The sequence below is a fragment of the Mesoplodon bidens genome, assembly GCF_964165515.1.
Source record: "Mesoplodon bidens genome assembly, chromosome: 14".
NCBI classification, from domain to species: Eukaryota; Metazoa; Chordata; class Mammalia; order Artiodactyla; family Ziphiidae; genus Mesoplodon; species Mesoplodon bidens.
In genome coordinates this window covers 71,107,142-71,124,665 of record NC_138170.1, presented here as the reverse complement: position 1 = coordinate 71,124,665, position 17,524 = coordinate 71,107,142, and the positions used below count along the sequence as shown (strand labels likewise).

At 54.8% G+C, this 17,524-nt stretch overlaps 1 protein-coding gene across 2 annotated transcripts in view; it reads left to right on the top strand.

The window, feature by feature from the left end:
* Positions 1-17,524, top strand: part of KLHL29 (kelch like family member 29) — a 311,757-nt gene that overhangs the window by 158,241 nt on the left and 135,992 nt on the right. The window contains exon 3 of one of the 2 annotated variants that reach the window (XM_081253965.1): positions 12,307-12,639. In XM_081253965.1, coding sequence (XP_081110091.1) covers positions 12,355-12,639 — 285 coding nt within the window. In that variant the 5' untranslated portion in view covers positions 12,307-12,354. The remainder of the gene's footprint in view (positions 1-12,306; positions 12,640-17,524) is intronic. The other variant, XM_081253966.1, reaches the window with a different exon arrangement.

Below are 17,524 nucleotides of genomic sequence, written 5' to 3'. Positions count from 1 at the left end.
AAACAGGCTGCCCTCTGGTCTGGGTAGTTGTTTGGGGTTTTTTGTTTGTTTGTTTTTAATTTAATTTAATTAAAAATACAGACCTAGAATAAAGACAGTGAAAAGCTGAAGCAAGTACAACAAGATAGGGCAGCAGCTCCCAAAACGAAGGTAGAGGAGGCTCTGAGGTCTGAGATAAGCCAGGCCCTTGAGAGAGAGGTGAGCAGGAGAGTGGCCGAAGCAAAGTGTCAGTGGACAGAACCAGGGGACAAAAGTCTCTCCCAAGGGGCCCAAAACACTCCTCCCCTCCCCTGTTGATCATGGAGGAAGCCCCAGTGAGCAGTGTGGGCCCTCAGCTCCCAAAGCAGAAGCAAAGGCTTCTTAGGGACCTCTCTCTCTGGGAGAGGGTGTTATAGCCCACGTCTGGGATGAGCTCAGTGGGCCGGATGCATGGCGGGCAAAGCTGAGACTTCCATCCTTGGCATTTATTTCCTCTCCCACATGCTCACCCTCACACTGTCCTAGCTCAAATACAGTCTGTTCTCTGAAATGAATGAAGCTCCAGGAAGCTGAGCTACCCTGGGCTCCAGCCCAGACCAACCATTCCCTCCCCTGAGCCCACGGGTGCTCATGCTTTTCTGTATCCTTACTGTGTGCTTTCCTCTTGACAGTGCTACTTTCCACGAAAGCCAGAACCTTGCCGCCTCCTTGCCTGCTTTCAGGATCTTGCACAGAGCCAGGCATAATGAAGGCAAGAGGTGGTCAGTAAATTGGATACGACTTGACAAGGAAAGGGAAGAACGTGTATTAATCAAGAGCATATGCCTAAGGGGTTGCTTGGGAGGGAAAAGGGGGCAGAGTCCTGACTCGTGAAAGTGGAGCCCCAGAAAAGGAAGCAGGCTACCTCTTTTTTTTTTTTTGCGGTACGCGGGCCTCTCACTGTTGTGGCCTCTCCCGTTGCGGAGCACAGGCTCCGGACGCGCAGGCTCAGCGGCCATGGCTCACGGGCCCAGCCGCTCCGCGGCATGTGGGATCTTCCCAGACCGGGGCACGAACCCGTGTCCCCTGCATCGGCAGGCGGACTCTCAACCACTGTGCCACCAGGGAAACCCAGGCTACCTCTTAATTTCCCAGGAAGGGGTTCTGGGCAAGCAGGAGCCCCCAGAGATGGAGAAGAGGGAGCAGCGTGCTCACGCCAGCGCTGGTGAAGGTGCCACAAATCTCGCTGCTGAAGTGGCTGTTGGTTCTGCATTCACTCCGGACAGGGATTTTAATGTCCCCAGCCCTTGGGGCAATTCTGCAGCCATCAGCCCAGACACTACTTACTCAGTGAAATAAAAAAAGCCGTCGAGTCTCTCCCAAGGAAGATAATATCCTGTCACAGGCAGTATGATCTGCCAGCCATGTGACGGCCGTTCCCTGATGTTTCCAAATAGACTTTTGAATAGACCCTTGTCTAGAAGAGAGCAAATTGCAAGAGCATTTCTGGCAGCCAAATAGAGAGCGAGTATTCGTCTTTCTTCTTCGCAACTCTTGCTGCTAGGTCTGGCTCCAGGCACCGAGTAGGATTCATCCATCAGCTTGGGTCACTGATGAACAGCATTTGCTGTGAAGAGGCATCTTGTTGAATTAGTCGATTCTGCAAGATTCGGAATAATCAGGCGTGCCAGAGGCAGCCTGTGAGACGGCAGGAGGCCTGCTTGGAGAGGGGAAGTAACTGCAAAGTCTAGCTCCCAGTTCTGCAACCGTGTGTTTGCAGGACCGTGGGAAAGCAGGCTCCAGGCTCTAGTGTTTCCATTTTCTGTGAAGCCACCGAGAACAGGGATTCAGAAGGAGCAAAGATGGTTCCTCGTCATGGTAACTCTGGATAATTGTCCTCTGTGCCATCGAACCATACCCGCCCGCCAGAGCTGCCTCATCGATCCTGATGTTTACGAGCCCCTAATTTATACACACCTCCCTTCTTCCCTCAGTTTATGCTGATATTATGCTGCCAACTGTCATTTCCAATGTCTTTTTTATTTTTCATTATCACCATTATAATGATTTACACCAGTAGCAATAGCACAAATGCCTAGTCAGTTAGTCCCATGAGAAAAGGCTCTGAATCCTGTGTGCATTTCTGAAAAAAAAAAAAATTACTGCGTCAAAACCCACAGCCAGAACGTCTCAAAGTAAAGGTGCACACGGAAAGGGACAGCAGTGGGAGGCTTGGTCTTTTAATATTGTTCCTCTAACACAGGCACTGGATACCACCTTTCCGAGGCAGGGAGATTGCTTTTTGCATTAGAAATTGGGCCCAGAAAAGGAATTGGTGGCATTTTTCTGGAAACCTATCATCAGAAAAGCATTTTGAGACATTTGTCTTTTTTAGGTCATGTATCAAGCCCTGTAATTATGGAATGTGGATTTTCTCCAAAATACCTCTGCCCGCCGGGGCCTTCCGAGGACCACAGTGCAGGGGCTGGCACTGTAGGAGCGTCAGAGTGCCGGAGTCCTAGGGCCAACTCTGGCCCTGCTAATGCACGGATCTTAGGCTGGTGTGTCTCAGGCTCTACCTGCATTCAGGTCCTCCCGGGGGATCTTGTGAAAACCGCAGATTTCAGCTCAGTAGTGCTGAGGCTGGGCCTGGGATTCTGCAGTCTAACAAGCCCCCAGGTGTACCAATGCTGCAGATCCACAGACTGCACTTGGTCAGGGGGTGCTTAGGCCACTATCTCGTCTTCATCCTCTCCTCTTCATCTCCCCCACTTACAAAAGCCAGTGTCAACACATCCCTGCCTACACCATTGGGATGTTGTGAGAAGGAAATGATGTGGTGCTTTTGAAGACCCTTGTGAAGGGTAAGCACTGTCGCCCTACAAGGTCATGCTGTTGTTGCCGTGACCACCATGGGACCTTTAATGCAGGGGCTCCCTCCCTGCCCTCCCCTGAGCCAGTCCATTCACTGGTCTGGGGTCTGCTGGGTTGTGTCTCCCCCAAAGCTCTGGATGAGCCAAGACCTAGGAAATACACGCAGGTTTAGCTGGTGGTGGAGGAAGCAGGTTCCCTGTCTTCCTTTAAAGGTAAAGATGACACCCTCAAGCCCTCTGTAACAGAGACTGATGCCCCCTGAGGAAGGGAAGCGGAGGTCAGGTGTCACTGCCCTGGTTTCTAATCTGGGATAGCACATCCCTGACTCCCTTCTCCCCCCGGGCTGGCGGGCCTGGTAGAAGCTGCTTGGTTGGGTCCAGACCCTGGTGCTGCAGCAGGTCTTGGCGGAAACTGCCAGCAGCTAAGCAGCGGGGCTGGGATGAGCTACCGCAGCCTGGCACCTGGACTGGGAAACCTTCACACTTACCCTGCTGAGTGAGTGACCAGTGACGGCTGGGCGGGGGGCGGGGGCGGGTGGTATTCACAGGAGGACAGTAGTCCCTCCTGGATGCCCAAAGCAGGTGGAAGGGGTGAAATATGACAGCAATGGCTGTGCTCAGTTCACTGGGGCCTTGGTATTTAAGGAGAGGCGCTATAACAATAACACCACACCTAGGTCACTCCTCTGGCTGAGAACAGGAAGAGGCTGGTGTCAGCCTGTGACTGTCCCAGAGCTTCCTTGGCTTCTGAGCTGGTCCAAAGGATTTGAAACAGGGCCCTGGGTCCAGTCTGGCACCTACACGTGGCCCCCACTACCCGAACATTTTATATCCACTTGGAGGTGCTGAACACCTGCTGCCCGCTGAGGAATACCTCCCCCCAGGAGCGGGAACTGAACTGGATAAGATGGATGAGGAAATCTGTAAGGAGGACGCGCTTTCAGGGCCAGACCTGAGAGGGCGGCCTCCTTGCTTTTTTCACCCTGGGCGCCTCTCTTGCCTCAGAGTGTGTTCCGAGCTGGAAGAGGCCTGCCACTTTGATCTGGGAGCATTTCCTGTGTCCCGTGCCCGGGTGCCCAGACTGTGCCCGGTCAGCTCCATGGAGAAAACAGAGGGGGGTCCTGTCTTTAGGGAGCACACCCTTGAGGAGTGACATTCACTTGGGTGGTGGAACGTGCCAGCCCATCGCTGGGTCGTTGGCTGGAGCTCAGAGGAGAGAGGGCTGGTCAGAGGACGCCTCCTGCAGGAGGGGCTGGAGCAGGCCCACCCCCGAGCCTCAGCCAGAATCAAGTCGTCTAAGTCAGTGGGGTCTCGGTGGGGACGGGGGTCGGTGGGAGCCGAGGCAGCCCCAAGAAGCTGGGAGGCATTTCCGAGGGGTGCCCCCAGCTCCTGCTGACATCTGTGCCAAGTCAGGGCCAAGCCGGCTTCTCCAGAAGCACCTGTAGAATTCCTTCTTATTGCATTTGCCAAGACGGTGTTCTGGCTGCTGTTGATGATCTTGCTCCAGAAGAAAGGCTAAAAGATGCAGAGAGGGAAACAAAAATAAGAAAGATGGACACCGACTGTTCCAGCCAACTGGGCAGTGTGTCTCCCCCAGATGAGGCAATCACACGTTTTCCTACGGGGCCAGACAGGCTGTGGCTCATCCCTCAGCCCCCTGTCTGGAGGCAGTGTGGGCTCCCCACTGGCCTGTGGATTAATCACGCCTTCAGGTCCTTACAGCCAGTGCCCACTCCTCCGCGTGCCTTAATGATAGGAAGGAGGGAAGGGTCATTGGTCACCTGTGATCCCCAGCACAGCGTGTGCACACGGGGCATGTCAATAGTGGGGGCGCGGAGCGCGTCCTGCAGCGAGTTCAGGGCTGCACAGCATGCTGGTCCTCGAGCATGGGGCCTCAGGAGTGTCGTGGGCTCCCGGCCAGTGGCCCCTGGGCCCCAGCCCCACGTGGACAATACAAAGGAAAGGACTGTGACAGTCACAGTACTTAATTATTTATTCATGCATTATTCATGTTGAGGCAAGTCTGTGGGGCAGGATGCTGACCTGGTATCCAGCAAGTGTACATGAGACTGAATTACAGAGATACAGCCCGGGCAGCAGGGCTGAGCCTGGTGTCTGCTGGTTGCCCTCCTCCAGGCCATCCTCGGGCCCTGGACTTGGGTCCATCATGGCACCCCTGAGCTTCAGGCAGAAGCCCATCCATCAAAGCAGGCTGTAGGGTTTGCAGTAGGAGATCCCCTAGGTCACAGATGTTCAGCTGAGGATGACCTGCCTTCCACCCCAGTGTGTTGTCTCCCAGTGGCCCCAGGTGACGGAGCACCCTGCAAGGTCCTGGCCGCCCCCCCCAGCACAGGGGGTCTCGGGGAGTCTGTGAGACACAGACCCACACAGCTTCGTAGTTCACAGCCTCCTTTGTACTCATCCCAGAAACTTGCCAGACTGCTGTTGGCCTTGGAGTTGCAGGCCTATCCTTTTCTGCCCTGTAACTCAGACCTGCTCATTACCCAGTGACAGGGCTTTTCCCCGTGTGCAGAGGGCCCACAGGATTTACAGTTTGGTCCTCACAGAGGCCCTGGGGGTGGGTAGCGCTGTCCATCCCCGCTTTCCAGATGAATAACCTGCAGCATCCCCGAGTTCCTGGGGCTAGTAAGGGGTGGTGCTGGGGGTCAAACTTAACCCTCTTGACTCTCTACCTGGCTCTCTTTCCACTGCCCAGGGGTCCCGGGTTGAGTCCTGGAGTGGTCACTGAGGGCTGAGCTGGCAGACCAGAGGGGCCAGGCCCAGCACTTGGACTCAGGCAGATAGTTAGGTATGGCTTCCCCGAACAGAACAAGGAGTGTGGACCCCTTTGCAGAGAGGCCTCGGAACGCAACAGCTTGATGGCCAGCCTGTGCACAGGGCCAGAGAGGCGCCGGACACCAAGGGGCCTGCACAGCTCTCGGGGTCGGACAGGAGCATTGAGCATGGAAGCGTTCAGCTCTATGCATGTTTTCCAGAGTCTGAACTGGACCTTAAACCGGGCACCGACTGGGGTGGAGCCCGTATTTCCCAGCAGGGAAGGAGGCATAAGGTAGGCTCCATAGTACCAGACTATTTCTTGTACAGCTCCGAAGTAGAGACATTTAACTTTTCTATCATTATAGAGGTAACCTAACCACAGCATAGAAAATGTAAAAATAAAATAAACAACACCTAAAATTTGGATCAAATTCCAGACAGGTGGAATTACTCCTTTTCAGCAGCTGCAGCAAAACTAAGACAAGGGAGGATGGGTGCACAGTGGAGGCCCCGGACATGCTTTCTATCTGGGCATCAGGAGCACAGAGAAGGAGAGAGGCAGGGAGATAAGGGTTCCAGGGACAGGCAGTGGGCGGAGGTTTGGGGCAGGAGCTGGAAGTCAGGGGCTGGGGCAGTTTTGTCATTTGGTTTTCATCCCAGTTAGCAACCCGGCCGACTCCTCCAAGGGAATCGAAAGAGCCTGGGGACCGGGTGGTCCCTCCTGTGTCCCTACACACCTGGTGCTCTAGTGGTACTGGCCACACTGAGGAATTGTCCCCAGTGCCCAGTAGGCAGGGAAGCCGGCTTCCAACTTCCATTCACTCCAGATGGAAGGGAAGCCCAAGGGTGAAGCTTGTGTGTGGAGGTCCCAGGGCAAGGCCCCTCCCGGGGGAGCACACACCCTTTCTGGTGAGCAGGTGAGCCGTCATGGGAGCTGGCACCTCATCCCCCAGGATTGGAGGCGGCCAGAACAGACCCTCCACTCTCTCCTGGAGAGGAGCCCTGGACAAAGAAGGCCTTCCTCACGGGGCACGGAGGTGCTACCGGGCACACCAGGGTGGCCTCTGTAACGCTTCCAAGGGATCATCTCAGCTTTGAGGTAGTTGGGCTTGACGGTCGTGATTCTCCCTGGAGCTGGTTAGTGTGGCCCTGCTGCATTTCTGGGGTGCTGGGGGGGACTCTGTCCTTAGGCTCAGGGCGTGCCCATGTGTGTTGAGGCTCTGAACGGGGAGACGGGGGCAGGGCGGGGGGTGGGGGACGGGTGGTGCAGGAACATTGGTTGTGCATTCACAGCAGCCCATCAGGAGCATCCCAGGGTGGCGTTCATCCCATTCTTCACATTTGCTGTGCTTCTGTAGGCAGGGCCTCTTCTCCCCTCCCTCTCCCTGGGGGGAGGAGAGGTGTGTACAGAGGGAAGGGACTGGGAACCAGGGGCTGGGACCGGCTTCCCGAGTGGTGCACTGGGCCCAGGCTCAGCCTCTCTGGATCCGGGTCAGGCTCTGAAAAGTGGAAACCCACGTGTCTGCACAGGGGGCCACCAAGTGAGATGGTGGAGGTGCGTGCATTTTAGGGACTGGGAGACTTGTGGCTTCAGGCAAGGAAAAATGGGGTTCCCCCGCCCTAGGGGTGTCCCCTCCTCTCTGTCAGCCCAGCATCCCTGGGACGGTGCACTCCCCCAGCACTCGTGGTGGAGAAACAGTTTTGCCACTCAGAATTCCAGAGGCCAGAGCCAAGTCTCACACGCAAAACTCCCACCTCTGGGCGACTTTTCAGATTTAACCCAGGACCTGCCCCGAAACATCTGTACTCTGGACCTCGGCCTGACCTGCCTCCACCCACGAATATAGGATTTTCTAGACCCTAGAGCTCTTTCTTCACACATGTGCATGGAATTGAAGAGGTGCGGGCCACACACTAACCCCACCCAGGTGTGAGCCCTGGTTCCTGGTAAACAGCCCTACACGCTCGGGAATGGCTGCAGCTAGACACCCTCCTCTCTCAGTGCCGGGCCCCGAGCCAGGCTCTGCCAGTTCGTAGGCCGCCTACCAGGTACACGCCATGACAAGGAAGCATTTCTACATGTTTTGTCTGTAATTGCTTGACCAGTCTCGTCTGAGATGCCTCGTGTGCTGGGGGCCTCCTCCCGCCCCAGGGAGCACTTCCTGATGCCTCTCTCCCCATCGCCCGGGATGCACGTGTGGGCATAGGGGCCACAGCCCAGCAGGAAGTACTGACATGGCCACGTCTGGTGCTGGCACTCTGCCGTCTCACCAGGGTACACCAGGCAGCACTCTCCTTTCGTTCCATTTGAAAGGGGAAATTAAACTGAGGGATGAAGTTGAACCCAAACCTGCCATGCAAATAGTCGACCTTTATTTTGGATACACTTAATGAGGCTGAGACCAGATTGTGTGGCCTCCAGCTGCCTGAGTTTCCATCTCCTCTCCGGCGTTTTCAGGAGACTTGAAGGGCTGAGCAGCGGGGTGGGGATCCCCGGAGGTGCAGCTGCTGGGCCAGCTTTCCGGCCTCACACCAGGGCTGTGAGGAAGAGGGAACCACCATGGGGTCCAGCAGGCAGCCCAGCCCAAGGCAGCGAGCTGAGAGGTATGATCGGCATCAGTGGTGTCCTTGGAGCCAAGGGGGCCCCTTTGACCTGATCCCAAGCACACTCTGCCACCTGTGGGCGCGTCTCAGGGGCGCAGGGTTGCTGGCCACCTGAATGCCAGCCCTCCTCATCTCCATCCTCACCAGCTGGAAGGAGATGGTTCCTTGACAATATGTGTGGTTGTGTTGTTTTGTAGGAATGTAGGGGCTGATTTCGTGTATCAACCAGGCTAGACTAGACTTTTAGGTAACAAACTGCCAATCTCAGTGCCTTAACACGATAAAGATTTATGTCCCAATCATTCCAAGTCCAGCGCTGAGGGAACAAACCCTCTCCCGTCAGATCGCTGCACCAGCTGGGAAGTGTGGCCTCTGAGGTTGCCACGGCAAGCAGAGAGAACCACAGGATCATACAGGATGTTTTTAAAGGGCCCCTCCCCACTTATTCTGTCTGCCTGAATTCAGATGCATGATCCCAACCCAACTACAAGGGAGGCTGGACGGGTCTTCTGGGTGAGCAGAAAGAGGACACAGTGTTTTGAACTTTGAGCATCATCTCTGCCCCACTTACGATCCAGCCTAGGGAAGCAGGCGCCCCTGGGGGGACTGGTAATTAACCAGAGCCCTGCCTAGGCAGGTGAATCTCAGGAGACCAGAGTCTAAGCTCTGTGGTCCAGCTGACCCTGGACACGTAGATTCTCCTTTCAGAGCTGTCCTTAGAGACTCCAGTTCTGATTTCCTAGAAAGGTAGGACATTTCCTAACTCCAGCGCCTACACAGAATTTCCAGCTGGAAGACTCAAGGTGTTTGTGTCTGAGGTTCTCCCTTTACACAAATGTGTTTGTCCCTTCCTGAAACATTGAGCAATTAAGAAGGAATAAACACGTGTTTGTTCATTCAGCAAACATTTCGTGAACACCCTTCTATGCCAGAGTCTGCTAGGTGCTAAGATTACAGAGACAATAAGCCTGGAGTTTACTCTCAAGGTAGTAAACGCACAACAGCCATCCATGGATGCTGGGATGATGGTGGGTACAGATGTTCAGGGGGACAAAGGAGCGCCTCTCACCTGACCTGGGGCGGGGGTGAAGGTCAGTGCAACCTCTGAGGAGAGTCAGTGCCTGAGTTGGGTCATAACTGACACACAGGACTTAGCCAGGGGGAGGGGGAAGCCAGTTCTGGCAGAGGAGCCGGGGGGACTTGTCCCTGAGGTGAGAGAGGGTGCGATGCCCTCAGAAACTGTACAGCGTTTGGAATGGCCGGGCATCGCCTCTGGGGTGGGAAGAGTGAAGAGTGATGCTAGAAAAGTGAGGCAACCCAGATGCTCAAGTGTCCTCTGGGCCACCCTGAGGAGTCTGGACTGTATTCTGAAGGATAGGGTTTAAAGCAGGAGAGGAGAGGATGGTGACCAGACCTGTGCTTTAAAAAGCCATAAGGGCAAGGGTAACCTGGGACGAAGTGAGAGAGTGGCATGGACATATATACACTACCAAACGCAATATAGATAGCTAGTGGGAAGCAGCCGCATAACACAGGGAGACCAGCTCGGTGCTTTGTGACTGCCTGGAGGGGTGGGAGGGGGAGGGTGGGAGGGAGGGAGACGCATGAGATATGGGGACATATGTATATGTATAACTGATTCACTTTGTTATAAAGCAGAAACTGACACACCATTGTAAAGCAATTATACTCTAATAAAGATGTTAAAAAAAAAAAGCCATAAGGGCAGTTGGTGGAGGATGGACAAGAAGGGTGCAGCTGGGGGCAGAGGACCGATGGGATAATCCATGTGGGAGACACGATTTGGGATGGATGTGCAGGTGGAGGGGGGCAGATCTGAAAAACAACTAGAGCAACAGACGCAAAGACCCCGCTGTGGAATATGGGGATGGACATGGGGACACGCGGCTTTCTCAGAGAGAGGGAATTCCTGAGAATACGTGTTTGGGCAAAGAACAATGAGTTTATTTAGGGACTACAAGGTTTAGGTACCTTCAGGCAGTAGGATGGTGGGCATGGTGCAAGGAGAGGGAGGGAGCTGGAAACGTGGCCTTGGGAGTCGTCAGTAAAGAGGTGAGAGCTGAATGGGGTCATCCAGGGAGAGCGTGATGGGTGAGCAAAGGGGAGGGAGTAGGGGCCCTGCAGGAAGCGCTGAGAAAGAGGAGCCTGCGATGCAGACCGAGAAGGAGTAGCAGAGAAAGGAGAAAAAGTGAGAGAGCACGATGTCACAGAAACCGCAGAGAGGAGCTTTCCAGAAGGACATCAACCACGCCAAGTGGAGGGGGGTTCAAGGAAGACACGGCCACCAATGTCCCATTGAATGGAACGAGCAGATCCTTCTTGACCTCGATGAGAACAACCCCCCAAGGAGTGGCCAGAGAGAGAGCCACATGGGAGCAGGTTGCAGTGTGACCTGGAGGAGGGAAGGTGACCAGAGCCAAGTGTAGACATCTCTCCCGAGAACCTGGCTCGGAAAAGTGTGTGAGGGTGATCAAAGGGATATTTATTTTTATTTTTATGATATTAATATTGAATAGATGAAAAAACAATTTTTGTGGCATTGTGTAAGCCGTGAAGCATAGTGATGAAATAAACAGTGAACCCTCCATCCAACTTAAGAGGTTATGGTCAGCTCTGCTTCAGGTAGGCCTGCAGGCTGAGCCCAGGCCTCGGGGTCGTGTGCCCAGCAAGAGGGGACAGTGCCGAGGGAAGGGACAGTGGCTGCCAGGGCCCCGCCAGCCACAACCCGGGTTGCACTGACCCTGGCTCTGGCTCTGTGGCGCTAGAAGTTGGCCACTAGTTCTGGACGTGCCAAGACCAGACTAGGATCAGGCTTAACAGAAATTTTAAAAATAAACTGGTCAGTTTACTAGCCAACAATTCCGGAGTCCCCAGGCTGAGCTGGACTGGTGCGATAGGAAAGTGATCCAGGAGCTGTCCTGTCCCTGACCTCCAGGAGCTCACACCCCAGACAGGAAGTGGGTGGAGAGAGGAGAAGAGTCATAGATGACCACACCCCTTGTGCCTGAGCAGCGGCAGGGCTGCGGATGTGATGTGCAGGCAGACCCCACACTCACCCTCATCGGTGCCCCGGCACCGCCTATGTTCTCCCCTCTGCCTCGCTGAGGCCTCTCCGACTGAGACAGCCTCTCCTGTATGTTTACATCCTTCCTGACTGAGGGTGGCTGGCAGGGAGCCAGGCACGTCACTGTCGTGCTGAGCAAAATATGATCCCCGATGATGCAGGAGGCCCTCGGAGTATCTGGTGTGTCTAGGTCTCCATGACAACACTGAGGGCCTAATGTTCGGATATTCGGGAAAGTTGTGTGGGAGATGGTCTGGTTGACAGAGGCCGGGGAGCACGGGGGGCTCTGGTGCCAGCAACGGGTTTGTAGGTTATGAAAGAAAACTCTCAAGTCCCGGAGGCTTAACACCTTCTCAGACTTGAGTCGTATACTGAGCCACGGTCTGGAGGCTGGAGATCCCGGCCACTTTCTCATCTTCTAGTTTTCTGACCTCGAGGGAATCACTTATTCTGAATGAGTTGCCTGGTGCATAAAGTGGGGACGACCCTGCCACGTCACAGGCCACTCCAAGGATCAAATGAGATCTATGTCAAGGGCCTTGTTCACCACAAAGTGAGTCTACAGACGTAGACTGTAGACTGTAGACTCTCACCCCATCATAGGGTTGAGGAAAACGCAGCCTGGGGGGTCCACGAGATCTTGTTTTCCCAGTGGGGATGGAGGGATAAAATCCCAAGCCATCATTAGAAGGCGCAGATATGCATCGTCCAGGGCAATGTGATGCTCCAGACCAGAAAGGATTACTTTAAACTGTGACTGGGTTCAAATCTCGTTGACTATACTTTCGCCATGTGATCCCGGACAAGTCATTTATTCCTCGTCTGTGATGGGGCTAATGATCCATGCTTTGTGGGCTTGCTGTGAATATGGAATGAGCTAACGCTTGAGAGCCCTTTCTTTGCGCATAGAGAAGGCGCTTAATGGATGCTGAAAGCCAGTGCTGTCCTCCTTGGGTCCTGGCAGGGCTGCCGTTGGTCTAAATCTCCCTCCTCTCCACTCTGTGCCAGCAGGTCCAGCCTCTGTTTCCACGTGAGGAGCAGCCGCGGCCCACCGAGATGTCCCGGCACCATAGCCGCTTCGAAAGAGATTACCGGGTGGGCTGGGATCGCCGCGAGTGGAGTGCCAACGGGACGCATGGGACCACCAGCATCTGCAGTGCCACCACCGGGGCTGGTGGCGGCACAGCCAGCAGCCTCAGCGCCCGGCCCGGCCTCCTGCCGCTACCCGGGGTGCCCTCCCGGCTGCCCACACCCGCCACGGCCCCCGCGCCCTGCACCACCGGCAGCAGCGAGGCCATCCCCAGCCTCGTGGCCAGCTCTGCCTCTGCCGTCACCACCAAGGTAAGACCTGCCTGGCGTCCGCTGTGAGCAGCAGCCGGGCAGAGGGGCCTGCTTCCCCCACAGCCCTGGGACAGCTCCGCAGCCCGTTCCCTGGACGCTGCCTTCTCCAGAGTGTGGGCAGCCCTGGAGCTGCGCCGGGCACCTATTTAAGTTAAAGTGCGCATGGTTTTATTTTCCATGAAGCCTCTCTCTGTGACTAACATGGGAAGACGAGCAGGTGGCTGAGGCCCCGCGTTGTCCTCTGCCATGTTGATGAAGGGTATTTAACCAGTGAAATGACCATGAAACTCCTGGTTGGCAATACAGGTTTCCTAACTAGGTGCCTGTAAACCAGGCAAGCCCCCTGGGGCACCGGTTGCCTGGGTTTGGAAGAAGATCCTGAGCAGCATTCGGTCCTAAATGGTCATAAATCTGCTACTTATTAACCAGTGTTAGTACTGAGAACACTCACGTCACTGTCTCCTCCAAGCCTCAGACAACCCCATGACATCAGTACTTTTGTCACCCGCCTTGCAGTTGAGTATATGGAGGCACACCGAGTCTGCGGGAGCAGGTCCAAGGTGGGCCCTCCTCGGGGACCCAGGCCTCAGGGGTGTTAGTTCCAGGTCATTCCCCCTCTTCTGGAGGCAGCTACAGCCCGGGAAACGGCAGCAGAAAGCAGTCTGTTTTACCAACCGTGATATCAAAATGAAAATGTCGCCAAGGCTCCTGCTTAGCTTCCAGACGAGCTGGGCCCCCTCACGCCGCTCAGAGCCCCTGAAGGGACAGTGGGACCCAGGCGGTGGCAGGAAGCCCCTTCATTGCCGTCCTGTCTCCTGGGCCGGCAGGGGCTCTGCAGGCCACTTTGCCTCTGCCAGCCATTCAGAGCCGCCTCCTAGGGGCGATCTCAGCATCTCAGGGCCAGCGTGCGTGTGCGCGCGCGTGTGTATGTGTGTGTGTTTGTCTAGTCTTTTCTTTTCTGCTTTCATAAAAGTTGTGGGAGAAGTTAAAGGTCGGGGAGCCCCGGCCCCAGCCATTGTGAGGCGGCCGTGGTATTGGAAAGTCGTGCTCCAGGTGTGCCACGCCTTTGTCTCGGCGATTTTCAAAACTCCCTTTCAGCCCCGCTTCCCATTAATAACTGCGAGTGCTCCCGGCGGAGGCCGAGACAATGGAGCTATTGGAGGCCAGCTCGGAGTGGCGCTGACATCCTCTGCAGTGCCTCATTGATTTTATTTTCCTGTTATGGAAACGCCGCCCCACTGAGGTGGGGAGGGAAGGGGAGAGGAGATGGAGGGTGATTTGGGCCTGATACCCCCGACCAGCCAAACACACTCCTTCCCAGGCGCCAGCCCCCAGCACTGCTCCGAGGCGTTGACCTCTGCCCAGTGGACCCGGCCGGCTGCCCCGCTGGCCACATCTGGCAGCCGCTCAGCTAGGCCAGCTGTTGGCCATCTGGAGGATGGCAGCCTCTGAGCTGACTGCTGGGGGCTCCAGGTGGAGAGAGAGGAGCTGGACCTGGGAGCCCACTTGATGGTTTCTGCCCTCCAAAGGATGGAGGCCTTTTTAGGGACGGCGTCAGGCTGTGCCTCAGGGGTTTGGGCCCCGCCAAGCGAGGGAAGTGGCGAGGCCTCTCGGCGAGGGCCCCCGCCCTGCCCACGCAGCTCCTGCTTTGCTTCCAAGCAGCTCAATAGTCATCCTCTCTAACTGGCTGGGCTCCAAACCACAGCACATGGGAGGAAAGGAACCCAGCGTCAGACAGAAAACAACAGCTGGGCAAGGACTGAGCTGAGCGGCTGGGAGGGGACAGGGGCTGAAAGTTCATGCCTGTGAGGACAGCCAGCTCCTCAGCACACCTGCCCCCAGAGCCACCTCCAGCCCAGTTTCACACCTGCAGGGGCTTGTCCCGTCAAGCAGAGGTGCCTGATTGCGCCCTGGATTCTTCGGGGTGCTCAGGAGAACTGGGTGTGTGGGGGCTGGGAGGGCCGCAGGCAGCAGTGTCTTCCATCCAGGGCACCGTGGTTGACCTTGGGCCGTGGTGCCTTTCTTCCCTTCTGGCCTAGCTGCCGACCCCCCCAGATGCCTGTCCCCAGCCTATTTGTCTAACCCTACACGAGGACCACATCAAAGCAACAGGCAGGCCAGACGGAGGTATCTGCGGTTTCCCTGGTCAACAAGTTGCGTCTTTTGAGCAGCCAAGGGCAGGCTCCTCAGGGAGCTTACGGGCCAGAATATAATGAATCTGTGGCCTGGACAAATGACTTGAGAATGTCACTCCCATCGAGGTTGTGGACAGAGGCAGCTTCATGGAGTGGATAAAGACAGACTTTGGAGCCAGACTGCCTAGATTTGAATTCCATTCTATCTCGTGCTTGCTGAGTGACCCTGGATGACTTACCGAACCTCTCTGGGCCTCACTTGTGTAACACGGGAGTAGGTGGTAGTACCAGCCGTCAGAGCTGTTGTGAGGATTATGTGAGTTAAAACTCATGTAAAGTGCTCAGAACAGAGCCAAGCCCGGCAAACAGTAAGTCCTATAGAGGTGCTATCATTGTCACCATTGTCACAGTCACCCAGAGGAGGCCTATGGGACAAGGCCATGTCCCTGTAAGGAAAGGTGATCATTGCTGGCCTCACCAAGAGGAAAACGTAAGTCTTCAGATAAGAAACAGGAGCTAGGCCCCAAGCAGGCAGGGAGAGGAATTGGGTTTGTGAGTGGTTAGGCCTCAAGCTGACCTCGTGACATGACCAAGGTGACACGGCAGCAAGATGGGCTGGAGGGAAGAGGGCATCTAGTGGGCCTCAAACTGAAACTGAGTCAGCACCACCTGGTGATAGATGACGGAGGGGAGGTGTGTTAAAGCCTTTGTCAGCCTTGGGCCCTTTCCTCCTGGAAAGCCCAGTATCTACACAGGGCCAAGGCCCCCCTCTGGTGGAAGACTGGGGGAGACAGCAAGCTGCATGGAAGCCAGGAGCAGGGATGTGTGTTCCCTTTTGTGTGTTCCTGCTGCCCCGCGTGTAGTAAAGGCTGCTTGAATGTACTGGCCTGGCTTCCCCATTGAAGAGTCTAGTGTCGCATGTGAGCCCGAGCCACCCGTGAGGACTCAGGGAAAGGTCCGCAACAAGGTAACAAGTGTCAACACTGTCAGACCTTAGCATCCCCAGTAGGCTGGGCGTGGAGCAGGCTGAGTGTCACATGCTCTGGGGGCTGCGGGCGTCTCCAGGGCGGGGGGCTGGCTCTGCTCCCAGCAGCTAGTGAGGCAAGTGATGACAAGGCTTTCTGTCACTGCTGCCTTCAGGCCTGAGTTGATCTTTTGGCTTCTTCCTTTTTCCGGGGCCTGAGGATATCTTGCATGTTTTAGATGAAAGGCCAAAAGGCCAATTGGACGAGCACAGACTCCTGGGCTAATGAGCCATGAGGAGGGCCTGGCCAGATGCACCCACACACATACACACACACACACACACACACCACACACACTCTGTCATTGCTCAGACCAATAAACTGCTTCCCTGAGGCCTAGATCAGCTCTTGATCCTCTAGGACACAAATTCCCAGAGCCCAGGAGGAGTAGAATAACCGTGCCACCCAGCCCCTCTATTCTGTAGATCAGAAGAGTAAGATTTGGGTCTTCCCTGGTGGCACAGTGGTTAAGAATCCGCCTGCCAAGGCAGGGGACACGGGTTTGAGCCCTGGTCCAGGAAGATTCCTACGTGCTGCGGGGCAACTAAGCCCATGCGCCACAATTACTGAGTCTGTGCTCTAGAGCCCGTGAGCCACAACTCCTGAGCCCACGTGCCACAACTACTGAAGCCCATGCGCCTAGAGCCCGTGCTCCGCAACAAGAGAAGCCACCGCAATGAGAAGCCCACGCACCGCAACGAAGAGTAGCCCCCACTCGCCGCAACTAGAGAAAGCCCACATGCAGCAATGAAGACCCAACACAGCCAAAAATAAAACTAATTAATTAATTAATTAATTAATTTTTAAAAAGAAAGAAAACAGAACCTAATGTTTAAAAAAAGAAAAAAAAAAAAAAAAAAAAGAAGGGTGAGACCTGGAGAAAGAAAGACTTGCAGAGGTCACCCAGAGAGTGAGAAAGAACCAGCCTGGACTGGCTCCTTTCCCCACCCCAGGCTGCCTGGCATAGTGCATTCACCATGGTAACCAATACTGCAGCATTGTCATAGTAACTTTTCCCATCCTCTCATCCACCTAGCTGGCAGCAAACGCTAAATTTTGGCAAGAAAATGGGTATATATATATATATATATATATATATATATATATATATATATATATATATACATCTTGTGTTATACGCAGAAAAATTTAGGCCAAAGATTATGTCGATTCAACATGGCACAGCTGGTGAGAGCTTCAAGCCCTTGAGTCAAACAGAACTGGGTTTGAATCTTACCTCTGCCATGTAGGAGCTGAGTAAGTCTCTAAACCTCAGTTTCTTTGTCTATAAGATGGGAATGATAATAGTATGTTTCTCATGGAAATGTTGTGAGGATTGGTTACATTAATATGTGTAGAAAAGCATAGAACAGTACCTCACTTGTTCAACACTCAATAAAAGTTAATTTTAAAAAGGTAAATCAGAGACTGGGTCCGAACAAATATCCATACATTTGGGGGAGACCAGTCCACCTGTTGGGTGGAGCCAGTAGGCTAAAGGGAAGCTCATTGGATGTTCCCACCCCCACCCCTGACCCCGGCACTCTGGGCTCCAGGCAGTCATGGCTCCAGGGGGAGGGTGCTGCTGAGAAGCAGAAATGAGATTCGGCAGCCAGGCCTGTTTATGGGATGGAAAGGAAGCACCGCTGCCCTGCAGTTGCTGCTGCATGAAATTTAAATTATTCTCAGCAAACCTGCTTGACAGATGAAACAGAAAAGGGACGG